We start from the raw sequence: 13,951 nt of genomic DNA on the forward strand, positions 1-13,951 counted from the left end.
TTTCAAGCTATATTATCACGTTTTTGAGTTTTTTACCAAATAATCTCAGCTGAAAAATAACCTAATTGAGCCAAATCTCAAGAATAACATTTTCAATTTTTGCGTTTATTTATTAGCTCCTTTTTAACGCCGAAACGTAATTAGAAGAATTTTACCAGTTTTCCAAAAAAAATTAAATAAGAATCCGCGTTTGGTTGTGTTTGTTATGCGGCAAATTTTAATCGCGTATTGAAGTTTACTTTCTATCAACCGAATAATTAATTAAATGTTTGCAAACAAACTAAGAAATTATTTTTATATTTTTTTTCGCGACGAATTGGAAAATTGTTATTTTCAACCATTTAGCCACCCATTTCCAACAAAAAATCCATTTCAAAAAATAATAAACGAAACGTCGCGCTTCTGTCAAAACCAGCCTACGATGATTTATGATTTATGACAGGGACTGGTTGGGGTCAAGGGATCATGTTTATTGTGCGTGACTGTGCTTAATTTATTTTATTTTTACACTTTTGAGAACTTGTTACATGTTTAATTGTTACGCAAATAACATAGTTTGCTATTGTCTGTTTTTAAAACAAGCCTTCCTTAAACATTTTTTGACTTAACATTACTTCATCTTCTTTTCGAACTCTTCTTTCAAGGCGCGTCTTAAAATTTTCCCGGTGGCATTTTTGGGAATACTTTCAACAATTTCAATCCCCCCTCTCAGGCGTTTATAAGGCGCCACTTTCTGCGCGACAAACTCCTCCAATTTATTCACATCCACGTTTTTGCCCACAATGTAAGCCCTCGGTACTTCCCCGTCCTTCGGATGCGGCACCCCAATCACAGCGGCGTCCTTAACTTCGGGAAAATCCCTAATGATCTCCTCCAACTCGGCTGGTGGTACTTGAAACCCTTTAACCTTAATCAATTCTTTCAATCGATCGCTAACAAACAACAGTTTGTTGTCATCGTAATACATCATATCTCCGGTACGGAACCACCCATCTTTCGTAAAAGCGTCCCGAGTTTCCTCGGGACGGTTATGGTACCCCTTCATGACTTGCGGCCCTTTGACCACCAGTTCCCCGGTTGTGTTAGCCCCCAAAGGTGTTTCATTTGGGTCATTGGGGTCGATGATTTTGACCGAAGTGTTGGAAACAGGCCGGCCAATGGTACCGCTCGAATTAGGGAGTTTTTTAAGGGCGGCACGGGTCATTGCCACCATTGGGGAGGTTTCCGTAAGGCCATAGCCTTGCAAAATGTTGATATCTTTCTGGGCCTTTGTTATGAAACGTTCCTCATCGAGGGCACCCAAAGGAGCGGCCCCAGAAACTACAGATCGGATGGACTGAAGGTCGTTTGATGTAACCGAAGGGTGCGATGCAAGAAATAGCACTTAAATTTGTATTTAAAAAAAATCCAATTGGAAGTGTTATTAGTTATTACCAAGTGGGGGCGCCACGAATATCACGTCGGGTTTGTATTTGCGCAAAGTTTGCAAGTAGCCTTCTGGAGAGAATTTAGAAATGGCCACGGTTTTGCACCCTTTGTAGAATAAATGCAGGGTTGTCGCAGTCAGACCGTAGATGTGGAATTTGGGTAAAACGGCCGGGATCACATCTTGGTGCTCCTCTGAAAATCATTTTTTACCGTGTTTTGGACCAAGTTGATATAATTACGAGTCGTATCTTGAATCACTGACAATTCCCTGGCGTTAAACTGGCACAAATTCGCCAAAATATTCCTGTGGCTGAGTTGGACGCCTTTGGGAAGGCCGGTTGTTCCACTAGAGTATGGTAAAAATGCAATATCATTGGTATCGGGCGGTGGCACGTCCGGATAATCACAAGGTTCGGTAAATTCGTCAAAATTTAAAGCACCTTGTGGGATGGCTTGGCCTTGCTGAGATTGTTTAATTAGCTACGTTTTATTAATTTTAAACTGCCAAACCTGGGTCTTGATTGTTAAAATGTTGATTGGTGATTGAGATAAATTGGCTGAAGCTTTGGCCAGTTCGTAAAAATCGACAAACGTTATTATGGCTTTTGTTGACGAGTCTTTCAACTGGCGTGCAATTTCATCTGAAATGTAATGTTTTTCAGTGTTTGTGAAGTTTCGAAGGTCGCTTGTTATGTGATGTTCGGACAAAAAATATAATTCATGTTGTTATTCATGTTGCGTGTCTAACATTTTTCTTTCAAGCGGACAAGGTGTAAAAATTTAGCGGTGTCAGAGATTAAATTTTAATTTAGTTTGGAACACAAAAATTAATTGAAGTCGAATACAAATGTTTGAACAATTCATTTCTTCTTAAATAAAATGCACTTTGATGCTGCGCTGATATCGACTGCATCGTTTCACATTTTAATAATAAAAAAGAAAAATTTCAAATTCTCGTAATAAAAAATCTAAACCAATTTGTGCTACAAAATTATGCACCATATTTATGTCAATGGGCCCTCGTAGGCCCCTTAACAATGTTCTGGAACCTTACAGTTTGCACTATTAAACAATTATTCGAGTGATTATTAAAAAAAAAAAAAACACGACTGTATGCCACATTCTACAGCTTGTTCCGTCTAAACCCAACATTAGAAGTATTTAAAGTTCTAATAAAGATATTTATTTGAAAGGTGACTCAGTTATAATCCGTTGAGTTCTGCTCTCAATGAAAATATTTTCAAGATGGTGGCACTTCCGGTTATACCGGAAGTCGCTATCAACCTTTTTATTTTATATGGAAAGCTATGCTTTTACTGCGTTTTTTGGATTAGTTGTGTTATTTTAAGGGAGTTTTTATTAGCTTTCCCTATATCTAAGTTTTTGAAAATTTTTGGACTTGCATCTGTCACTTAAAAAATCAGTAACTCTCTTAGTTTTAGAGATTTCTTAATCATATTTCGAGAATTAAAAGAGAAAGTCTATATCTGTTCTCCAGTGTGTTCGAAATTGAAAAATAAGTTAATAAACCCAGAAATTTTAAGGTTAAGTTTGGACAACTTCAAGTACCCATAACTTAATTTTTTCATATGGCATATCCCAATTTTTATTATACTACATGAAGGAGAATTTTCCTCTGCATCGACCTGTATTAGCATTCCCTATATCTATCTGTGATAATTTTCAAGTTATGTTGTTTTTTTTTGACATAGTAGAAAATTTCTTACTAACCACATATTTTTGCATAGTTGGCCATTAAACCATTTCTTATTAAACAAACGACAAACTCTGTTCAAAATTGTGTTATCCGTCTTGTGAAAACAATAAATTCATTGAATGTTGGCTTAAAAAACTTTAATTTCTCACATTTTTTTCTCTCGTTTCCTTGGCATGGTTTCCTATGAGAAAAAGTCTATGGCTAATGAATTTCTCAATCTCAACAAAAAGTTATTGTAACTTGAAAACTATTAAACATTAGTATAGAAAATACTAATATAGATCGATGCAGAATTAAATTCTCTACGATATAAAGAAATAAAACTTGTGGCATTTAATTTAAAAAAATTGAGTTATGGGTGTTTAATATTCTGAAAACTTAACTTTACATATGGGTTTTGATACTCTTTTTTTAAAAATTTTAAAACACCAAAGGAACGATCTAGCCTTCCTCTTTCAAATGAGCTATAAAACATTTCCAAATTTTAAAACATGGTAGAGTTATCGCTATTTTAACTGGAAGGTACAAATCAAAAAAAAAAAAAATGAAAAACCCTAAATATTTCGTAAACGGCTAAATTTAGGTACGAAAGCTATCTTAAATAATTCTGGTAATCCAAAAACGCATTAAAAATATACCTTTCCATTTAAAATGAGGAAGTTGATAGCGACTTCCGGTGTAACCGGAAGTGTCACTATCTTGAAAATATTTTCATTGGGCAGGACCTAAGAGATTATGGTTGTATACAAATTTTCAGATGACTGTAATTATTAGAACTATCAATACTTCTAATGTGGGGTTTAGACGGAACATCTTGTATAAAAAATCTTTTTTTAAAGATAGAAATATAATTTGAATTTTTGAGTTAACTTTTGGAGGCTAATCGAAAAACCTTTTTAGAAAAAAACTTAAAACACAGTTCGACTTATTTTTAATGCTTAATCTACTAAACCAAGTTCGTCTTTATTCCCTTATAATACAAATAGCAATTATGCATTTATAACATTCTATATCAATGACAAATACTGGGAAAACGTGTTGAACCATTGTTGGAAATTTCCAACAATGATAAGTTTGAGGATAAGTAGAAGAGTGCAATAACTATGTACCTTATACTTTTTCGATAAAATTTATCATTTTTAGCGATATAACCATAGCTCAATATTTGATAAATCATGACTTGTAATTATTAAGTAGTAGTAGTAATTCTGACTTGATTTAATTCACAGTAAAATGCAAAGCATTAAATTCAGAAACTGTGCAAATTAAACAACAAAATGGTAAGATAAAGAATATGATGCATTCAGCTAAAAATAGCACCTGCATTCAAGCTCATATTTTCCTTATTTATATGCACTTCGATAATAGTAATAATGGTCAGATAAGCGTACACGACCAAACACCGATTTATTTTGAATGTAATAAAAATGATGTTTTAATTATTGTGGTGTGTCACGTCTACAAGCCTTGTTTCTGTTTTTTTATGAATCATTAAAGTTGGTAATACGTTTTATTTACCAGGAGTGTAAATTGGGTTCAATGTGGTTACAACCAGACCAGCCTTAAGTGCCCCAATCGTGGCCATGATAAACTCTGGCGAATTGGGCAACAAAAGCGCGACAACATCCCCTTTTTGTAATTTGAGTTTTTTGCGCAGATTTCGATTCAAATTGATGCTTTTGGTTTGAATCTCTTCGTAAGTGTATTTCCGGCCAGTGGCGGCACATTCCTAAAATCATAGGGTTCAGGGTCGAGGCAATAAAAAAATTAACTGCGTTATCACTGATTGTTTCAACCTCACTCACCGTGGCAATCCGCTGGGGCCAGTTGTGCGTTTTTTCGAACAGATACTGATCAAGTGAAACCTTAGGTATTTCCACATCTTCTAGGTCGGAATGCAGGATAAACTGCGACGACTGGTTTGAATACAGTCGGCGAGAAGTGAATGCTGCAGCGAGTTTTTTATTTATAGTTTTCACTCGCACGATTTTACGTATCACAGACATGACAACCGATCTAGACACTGCCACTGTATGTTGTTTTTACACTAACGTAGCGCGTTTGCGTTGCCCCTTCTCCAGGAGTCGACTGGCAATATTAAAAATGCTAATTGTATGTCTTGTTCGTCGCAAGCACGCACTAGGTACGATCAAAGCCAGGTTATTTCATAAGTTTTATTTACAAAGATAAGATTGTACAATTATCACTTGTTTGCTGCTTCAAACTCCAGTTTGAGTTGCCTCCGCATGATTTTCCCAGACGCGTTTTTGGGGATCGAGTCAACGATCGCGATCCCACCTTTCAACTGCTTGTAATGCGCGACTTTGCCTTTGAAATACTCCTCCAAGTCTTTGGTGTTCACCTTGGTATTTTTCTTCGGGACGATGTAAGCCCTTGGGGCTTCGCCTTGCGTCGGATGGGGGACTCCAATCACAGCTGCATCGTCAACATTCGGAAAATCGCGAATGATTTCCTCCAATTCAGCCGGTGCCACTTGAAAACCCTTAACTTTGATCAACTCCTTCAAACGATCAGTGATAAAAAAAACATGGTCTTCGTTATAATAGGCCATGTCGCCGGTCCTAAACCACCCATCGAGAAACGCATTTTCCGTCTCTTCGGGGCGGTTGAGGTAACCCTTCATTACTTGGGGGCCCTTAACTAGTAACTCGCCGGTTGCGTTGGGCCCAAGGGGAGCTCCTGTGGGATCATCAACGTTGATAATTTTTACTAGAGTGTTAGGAATCGGACGTCCTATTGATCCATAGACGTTTTTCTCCGACTTGAGTTGCGCCGAAATTGCGGTAACAGTAGGTGAAGTTTCGGTCAATCCGTAACCTTTAAAACAAGTTATTCAATGTTGGTTAACATTGTGAAGGGACCTACCTTGCAACACACTAACACTTTTGCCCGATTTTTCAACAAATCTTTGCTCGTCTAAAGCACCAAGAGGGGCAGCTCCCGAAAAAACAACTCTTACGGAATGCAAATCTTCGGGTTTAACCATTGGATGCGCACTTAAAAACAGTACTACAAGAAAATCAACACACTTGACTCACTTTTAAGTTACCTATTGGAGGAACTATGAATAGAATATGTGGTTTGTGGTTCCTCAACACTGAGACATAATCATCTGGCGTAAATCTGGCCAAAGTCACGATTTTTGTTCCTTTCGAAAGAGCAAATAACGTGTTAACCGAAAAGCCGTAAATGTGGAACATTGGTAACACAACTGGGATAACATCCTGATGGGTATTTGTGGTTTCTTCAATTACTGGGAGATGGGGTGATGAGTTTTGGCTAATGTTAGCCACGATGTTATAATTGGACAATTGGACCCCTTTTGGTAACCCTGTGGTGCCGCTAGAGTACGGCAAAAAGGCCAAATCTTCGGGTTTTCGCGGTTGAATTTCTGGATAATCAACCGCATTGTCGGTGAATTCCCGAAAATCGATTGCTCCACGAGGAAAAGTTTGAGTTTGCTGATAAAAATAAATATTAAAGTCATTTGTCATTATTATTATGGCTGCTTATCTTGCGGTCAGAGTACATGATGACAAGCCTTTTTGTCTGCTTTGCGATTACTTACCGATGATTTTATTGACAAGATTGGCAATGTTTTGTTGAGCAATTTGCACGAATTGGAAGCAACTTCGTGTAAATCAATGAGAGTTATTACAGCTTTCGCTGATGAGTCCGTAAGTTGGCGCGCTATCTCCTCTGGAAATGGAATTACAAGTCATTAGAAATAAAAATGTAATTACTGATAACGACGTGTTAATTGAGTGACTCGAGTAATTACAATTTGCCAGATGCCACAACTCACCACTGGTGTAGACAGGATTGAGGGTTGTAACAACCAACCCTGCGTGTAAAACCCCCAAAGCCGCAATTGGGAATTCAGGGACATTCGGGAGAAGCAGAGCTACAACATCTCCCTCGTTCAAGTTCAGTTTCTTTCTTAATGCTTTAGCCAAATTTTTCGATTTTTTCAAAATGTCCCTATAAGTGTATTTGCGCCCTGTGATCCCACATTCCTGAAAGTTATTTTTGTTTATTGTTTGATTACCATTATCTGTTTGACAAAATAGATAAATGTGTGGCTAGGTCGCAACTTACTGATGCAGTTAAATTTTCGTATTTTTCGCATTTTGAAAAAATGAACTCGGGGATTGAAACATTGGGGATGGAAACATCGGGGAAACCCGAATCGACGATGTTTGAGCTTGATAGTCTTCTAGCCACATTTAAAACACTTAACGACTTTACACTTTTTGGAAATCTAACAGATAATATATTCCGAATCACTGACATGTTCTACGGTTCAGAGACTTTGAATGGAAAGTATACGAGGTTCCACGCATCTTTTTATATTGATGTGGGATGGGAGGGGGCTATCTCGGATTAAAAGACCAATATATCAGTGGATTTTTTAATATTTTATTGCCTTTATTTACGTTTGCCTTAATGTTAAGAGCCATATTTACACTTATTTTGCATAACAATGGATTTGTTTACTACTTTTGAACTTTATCGTGTAGATAACACTTAGTAGTTTTTGATTATGGAAAAGGGGTCTCTTAAAAATAAACAATGGTCTAATTATTTTTAATTAAAAAATTAGCATTTTTTGGATTTTGTTACGAGTGCGGCGACCAACTAAAGAACCCCCAAAATCGTAATGGGTAATGAAATTAATAAAATTTAATTATTTCAATTTTATAAGATTTCGAGAATCTGGTGATCCCATCATTTTGAATTGTTTAAAAGGACTTATCTATGCTTGATTTGTACTAGAATTACAGTCTTTTAACTTAAGGGCTTTAAAGCAAAATAAATTTAAGAATAATTCCAGTTTACCAGATTTCGCGATTCGGAACATTCGGTACTTTAAGACGTAGTGCATCCATGGTGCATCCTAACCTCAATCAAGTTTTTTGAAATCCGAATTTTGAGTGTGTTTTTTTAATTATGGAAAAATCTTACGCCTTAACCGAGCATGAGGTTTTCACCCGCGAATTCCTCACTCTTTACAAGCAAAACCCCATATTATGGCAGCAAAAGCACCCTCAGTACAGAAATCGGTCCTTGCGTTCGGAGGCATACGCTACAATTGTAAAAAAGTGCCAGGAGTTTAACCCCGAAGCTGACGAAGATTTCGTCCGAATGAAAATCGATTCAATGCGGTCCACATTTCGCAAAGAACGCAAAAAAGTATTGCAGTCAAAAGCAACCGCCACCAATCCTGAAGACGTCTACAAGCCCTCCTTGTGGTACTATGATTTGCTGTTGTTCACTGCGGGGGAGGAGGCCGAGAATGAAGCTATGAATGAAACGGATGAGGTTTTGTCGCCTGAGGATGGCAATTTAGTTGTAAATTTCAATGTAAAATACCGATTTTTTTATTTGTTGCCCCTTTTGTAGAAAATTCCCTTCTGGAGTCGCGAATACTCAGCTATTTTGATCAATTTTTACAAAAGTTACCCGTGTTTGTACTCTATGTCACATCCGCATTATAAAAATAAGAAGAAAAGAAACGACGCTGTTAAGAAAATTACGGAAAAGTTGATGGAAGCCACAGGGAAATACTTCCATACGAGCGACGTGCGAAGGAAAATTTCCCTAATCCGAGGACAGTTCCTGTACGAGTATAAGAAAATTAAAAATAGTGAGAGTAGGGGAGAAAATTATAAACCGACCTTGTGGTGCTTTGAAATGTTAAGTTTTCTCAACGAGGAATACGCAAACAAGAACAAAGTTGCGACCAAAAAGGCGGAAAGGCGCATGAATTTAGTAAGAAACTTAATTTCGTTTATTTATTTTTTAATTTTGAGTTTTAGAGACCTAAGGTCAAGCGGAAAAATAGTTCTTCTGACGATTCAGACGAAGAAATGGTAAGCATTTAATAAGTGGAAATACTAGTCCACTTGATCTACATCTTCAGTTAACTTAGTAACTCACTTAAAATATTTTTCTTGTTTTTTAAAATCAGATCATTTACCACACAATGTTTTCTACCCGGATCATCAAATTAAAAATTTTCCGTACTAAGAATATTTAAATATCAATTGAAAAAATTCGCTCTTTACTCTCTGGGGTTGATTGAAGATCTTTGTTGATATTCAATATTATGGAAGAAAATTGGTTACAATTTAAAAACTGTTTACTTCAAACTCAGTGTTTCTATCACAAGACAATAATTGTAACTGTTTCTAAACCATGGTTGAATCATTCAATTTTTCAAACAAGTAAGTTAAAAAATTCATTATGGTAAAAGTATCGTCGAATTCATTCCGAGGACGATTATAAACAACACATAGCATTCTAATAGGGCTGCTAAATTAATTAAAAAAGCCAGACACAACTACGCGCTTAAAGTAACCAGAGACAATTATCAGAAGCTTTTTTATATGTACATTCGTCATTCATTAGTAATGAATTTAGACCCATCTAATATTTTCGAGACCGCTCAAATTTTTGCCAACACTTTTGCCGAAAATTTTACTACTTCCCGTAGTTTTGCCAAACCACAATATTATGTTTTTATTAATTAAAACAACCTCTGGTCAAATTCGAAAAATCGTCGTAATAAGTTCGGAAAGAAACTTTAATAATTTATTTAAAAATAATCAATGGTTCAAAAACAAAATTATTAAATTAGAGTAATTTTTAAAGCATAATCTTTTACTAAAAAAATCGCCGTAGTGAGATGCCATTTGAGAAAAATAGTATATTAAAAAACAAGTTTTATGTACTTTGTACCCCCTTTTTTCTTATTTCAATTAAAAAAAATGTAGTCTAAGGCATTTTGTCAGTTGGTACCGGTAATAAATAAGAAATAAAGAAGAAATCATGATTAAATCGATCGTACGTGTATTCTACGCATTATCTTTGAAACTCTTGAAGACTAAATGTCCCTAAATAAACCATAAACGACTCCTACTGATAGACGTTAGTAAGCGTATTATAAACGCAAAGTATAATCACGAATGGTTTTGGAGCACGACGAAAGAGTGCTCCAATAGAATGAGTACCACAATTAAGTCATAAAACGAGTGTAATATACTATTTTTTCTATTTTCTATTTTTTTTGTTTCTTTCTTCTAACAACTTCTAAAAACAAATTTAAAACATATATTCGACATTTTTTTTCAATTAATCAATGAAAATATAATAAATGCACCTAACATTTTGTAATTTAAAGCAATGATAGACAACCATTCTGACTGAAATTGAAATACTACATTAGTTTCCACCATTTCTTTGTCTTAATTTTGAGCAAAATAGTCTCGACAGTGACTCTGCTCTTTAATATTTAAAAATACTTAATTTAATAGCTTAATTTCAGTCATAGGCCAATTTGATCAAGTTTTTTCTTGTAGAATGTTAAAAAAGAATCGGACTCTTCCTTATCTTCCGAAAGTGTTCAAATCGAACCAAAGGAAGAAGACGAGGACCAGTTTGACACAACTGGCAAAAGTTTGGCCCGAATTTTGCGCGAAATGACCGACGAGCAACGAATTTTCGCGAATAAAATCATCAGAGAAGTGATGTATCACGGCCAAATGGAACACCTGACAGCTAGTTCAAGGTTTAGTTTAGATGGCAGTTAAACAAACAGGTAATTATTTATTGCTCAGTTTCCTCAATTCATTTCTGAGTACTTTCCCCGCGCAATTTCGGGGAATTCTTTTCAGAACTACCACTCCCCCCACTAGTCTTTTATAATTGGCGACTTTTAAGGCAACAAATTCTTTCAAAAGTTCTGGTCTCACTTCTTTCTTTAAGACCACGAACGCTTTAGGGGCTTCCCCTTGCACGGGATGGGGGATTCCCACAACAGCGGCATCTTCAACACTTGGGTGGCTTTTGAGGATCTCCTCAAGCTCAGCTGGAGCTACTTGAAACCCTTTCACTTTGATCAATTCTTTCAGTCTATCGGTGATAAAAAAATGTTGGTCTTCATCGTAGTAGCTGATGTCACCAGTCCGCAACCAATTGTTTCGAATGGTTTTTTTCGTCGCTGTGGGATTGTTGTGGTAGCCCTTCATGTTTTGTGGCCCTCTTACTACCAACTCGCCGGATTGGTTTGGCCCTAAAGCGGTAGAGTTGTCGCTGATTGAAATAATTTTAACTTCGGTGTTTGGTATTACAAAGCCGCTGCCTCCGACTTTCGCCCCGTTTTGCAGTTTTGCCGTTTGCATGAGCGTCAAGGGCGACGTTTCGGTCATTCCGTACATTTGTAACAAATTAATCCGATTTTTGCATTTTTTGTTAAACTCGTCGACTGCCGATGCCCCAAGAGGGGCCGCAGCCGAAATAATCGTTCGGATACTTTTCAAATTGTCGTATTTTATTTTAGGGTTGTTCAAGATTGTAACAACTAGAAAAAATCGATGAAGGAAAATTTGGTAACGAAAAAAATTCTTACTCATTTGAGGGACCGCGAATAGTAAAGTTGGTTGGTACAACTGCAAGATTTTGATAAATTGGGGCCCAACGAACGTTGGTACCATTATCAGTTTGCAACCTTTGGCGAAGAAATTGAGGAAAATTCCTACCATTCCGTAGATGTGGAAAAGAGGGAGGAAAACTGGGATTACGTCCTGGAAATTGCCCCGAGTCTCCAAATTGACGACGAAATCGGGCGACGACATTTGGTATAAATTCGAAACGACGTTTTTGTGAGTAAGTTGCACTCCTTTAGACAGACCTGTGGTCCCGCTGGAGTAGGGCAAAAGGGCAACGTCATCAGGGTTCAAAAAGTCTGCTATTTCACTGTTTCTAGTATCACACAATTCGCTTAATTTAATACACTCATTTGGTACATTATCGCTCTGTAATAAAAATAGTGAAAATGAAATAATTTTTCTTAGTTTTTTACCTCAAAAACGGTCGGAATTGATCTCCTAAGTATTTTTGTACATTTATTTATTACTGGCATGAGTTCGTTGGTCGTAAAAATTAGTTTCGAGTCTGAATCGGCGAGTTGGGCGGCCATTTCATCTACAATTTTATTTATTACTGTATTAGTTGTTTGTTTGTTTTAACCTGGGGTGTAATAAGGGTTTACTGTAGTGACCACAAGCCCAGCTTGAATTGTTCCTAAGAAAACGATAGGAAAGTCTGGTACATTTGGTAGTACAACGGCGACAGTGTCTCCTTTATTCACTTGGAATTTATTACGCAAAACTCCAGCTAAAGCAACGCTTTTGTGGTAAATTTCACCAAAAGTGTAAGATTTCGTTGTATCAAAACAAATCTAAATGAATTTTAGGTACTAACAATTATTATATATTTTTTTAATTGATAGGACTCACCACAGCGGTTTTGTCATACCACTTATCTAAATGTTCCCACATGTACTCATGAATTAGTTGATTAGGGATTAGAATATCAGCCGATTTCGATTTTATTATATTTGTTTCGTTTGATTTTGTTCGTGTTGAAAACGCACTTTTGTGCCTACACATTTTATTTAATTTGCAGATTGCTTGCCTAATGTACATTTTTTAGTGTTGTCATAAAATTGTGCAATAAAATATTAAATTATTGCATTGTTCTGACAAAAACATAACCTTGTTTGAATTATGCAATGCATCAAAAACAAACATTATGTCATGTGCTAAAAGTGTCATTAGTCAGAAGTGCGGAAAATGGTAAATGCCATTCATTTTAATTTTTTAATAATTTAAAAATCTGTATAATAATCACTGATCAGTAAAATAGACTTTTTCGGACTCAGATGCCACAAAATAAATTATTCGAAAAGACAAAAAGTGAGCATGTTGTGTAATGTTGCTTGCATAGTTTTTTAAATTTTGTTGTAATTTTGGAAATTATGATTTTACAAAAATTCTGATGTGCTTACAGCTCTGCAATAAAGTTAATTATTTACACTTATGTTGTTACTTTTTATCCTCGTTAAAAAAATCAACTTTAATTATTTGTTACAAAATGATAATAAATTATTAGGAACTAAAATTACGCTTTATGTTTAAGGTTTGCAGTTTAATTGCCGCAGTAAGTAATGTGCACTTTTTTTTTCAAACGAGAATTTAAATTGAAATAAAATAAAACTAGAAATTACAAAAAGACAAAAATAAATAATAAATAAATAAATAAAAATACCTATTAAATTATTTCGCTGAGATATTTAATTTTTGTATTTTAGAATGTTGCTGTTTTATGAGCTTAATTCAATGAAGTGACAGTTTTACCTTGTCAGTGAATACACATAAATTGTCACGTATGTAATGTTTGAAATAAAAACTATTTTGTTTCAAAGGTACAAAAATATGGTATTCATAAGAAATAATAATAAAGGAGCTCTGGTCCTAAGTTTTATCTTTGAATTTTCCCTCCAATTGTTGAAACATTTTGGTAGAATGACTAATAAAAACATGATAAATTTATGACCTTGTGGCGTACACAGAATTGGAATGAATTCCTTATTTCTGAAAGTGAAGTGATAATTTTAAAATAACTTGAATACGGTTAAGTGCTTGGCAAAAAGATAAATCTTGTTGAAGCTATTTTTATGAATTGTGCATTAATCATTTTTTATCTTGTACACAGAAGCTTATTAATTTTATTATGCCGTTCATAAGTGCTAGACACTTTTTATGTACCAAATTGTTGTAAGTAATTTTTTTGTTTAATTATTTGAGCGGCATTTTTGGAAATTTTGGACAAATGTCCTCAAAAGAAATGAATGTTATTTAAATGAGTTTCGTAATGTGCGATTGGTCACATGAAAAAGCCTCAGCCAATCAAATGGCTTGAAAACCACCCCTTGTTTCGCAA

At 35.5% G+C, this 13,951-nt stretch overlaps 4 protein-coding genes across 6 annotated transcripts; 1 reads left to right on the forward strand and 3 right to left on the reverse strand.

Annotated features, from left to right (window-relative positions):
* Window positions 1-483: 483 nt before the first annotated feature.
* LOC655197 (uncharacterized) lies at window positions 484-5,290 on the reverse strand. Its single transcript, XM_015978869.2, has 6 exons — window positions 4,951-5,290; window positions 4,664-4,874; window positions 1,939-2,069; window positions 1,668-1,890; window positions 1,435-1,620; window positions 484-1,383 (listed from the first exon to the last, which is right to left on the reverse strand). Exons 1-6 carry the CDS (start codon window positions 5,149-5,151, stop codon window positions 611-613), a joined length of 1,725 nt encoding a protein of 574 aa, XP_015834355.2. The 5' UTR covers window positions 5,152-5,290; the 3' UTR covers window positions 484-610.
* Window positions 5,291-5,305: 15 nt separating this feature from the next.
* On the reverse strand, window positions 5,306-7,503 carry LOC655270 (probable 4-coumarate--CoA ligase 1). Its single transcript, XM_961799.5, has 6 exons — window positions 7,265-7,503; window positions 6,972-7,182; window positions 6,735-6,865; window positions 6,216-6,627; window positions 6,032-6,175; window positions 5,306-5,983 (listed from the first exon to the last, which is right to left on the reverse strand). Exons 1-6 carry the CDS (start codon window positions 7,457-7,459, stop codon window positions 5,349-5,351), a joined length of 1,728 nt encoding a protein of 575 aa, XP_966892.2. The 5' UTR covers window positions 7,460-7,503; the 3' UTR covers window positions 5,306-5,348.
* A 144-nt stretch (window positions 7,504-7,647) lies between these two features.
* Window positions 7,648-13,048, forward strand: LOC103312840 (hypothetical protein). 2 transcript variants are annotated; one of them, XM_008194527.3, is made up of 5 exons: window positions 7,648-8,518; window positions 8,570-8,938; window positions 8,986-9,039; window positions 10,528-10,766; window positions 11,508-13,048. In XM_008194527.3, the coding sequence occupies exons 1-4, from the start codon at window positions 8,117-8,119 to the stop codon at window positions 10,756-10,758; spliced, it is 1,056 nt and encodes a 351-aa protein (XP_008192749.2). In that variant the 5' UTR covers window positions 7,648-8,116; the 3' UTR covers window positions 10,759-10,766; window positions 11,508-13,048. The 2 variants fall into 2 exon arrangements, with proteins under 2 accessions (XP_008192749.2, XP_008192750.2); XM_008194528.3 differs by having other exon boundaries at window positions 7,648-8,515.
* On the reverse strand, window positions 10,755-12,654 carry LOC655438 (uncharacterized). Of its 2 annotated transcripts, XM_008194526.3 has the most exons (5): window positions 12,466-12,654; window positions 12,197-12,407; window positions 12,030-12,151; window positions 11,577-11,982; window positions 10,755-11,528 (listed from the first exon to the last, which is right to left on the reverse strand). In XM_008194526.3, the coding sequence occupies exons 1-5, from the start codon at window positions 12,652-12,654 to the stop codon at window positions 10,771-10,773; spliced, it is 1,686 nt and encodes a 561-aa protein (XP_008192748.2). In that variant the 3' UTR covers window positions 10,755-10,770. The 2 variants fall into 2 exon arrangements, with proteins under 2 accessions (XP_008192748.2, XP_064214706.1); XM_064358636.1 differs by having other exon boundaries at window positions 10,755-11,982.
* Window positions 13,049-13,951: the final 903 nt, after the last annotated feature.

Source organism: Tribolium castaneum, chromosome 9, assembly GCF_031307605.1.
Source record: "Tribolium castaneum strain GA2 chromosome 9, icTriCast1.1, whole genome shotgun sequence".
NCBI classification, from domain to species: domain Eukaryota; kingdom Metazoa; phylum Arthropoda; class Insecta; order Coleoptera; family Tenebrionidae; genus Tribolium; species Tribolium castaneum.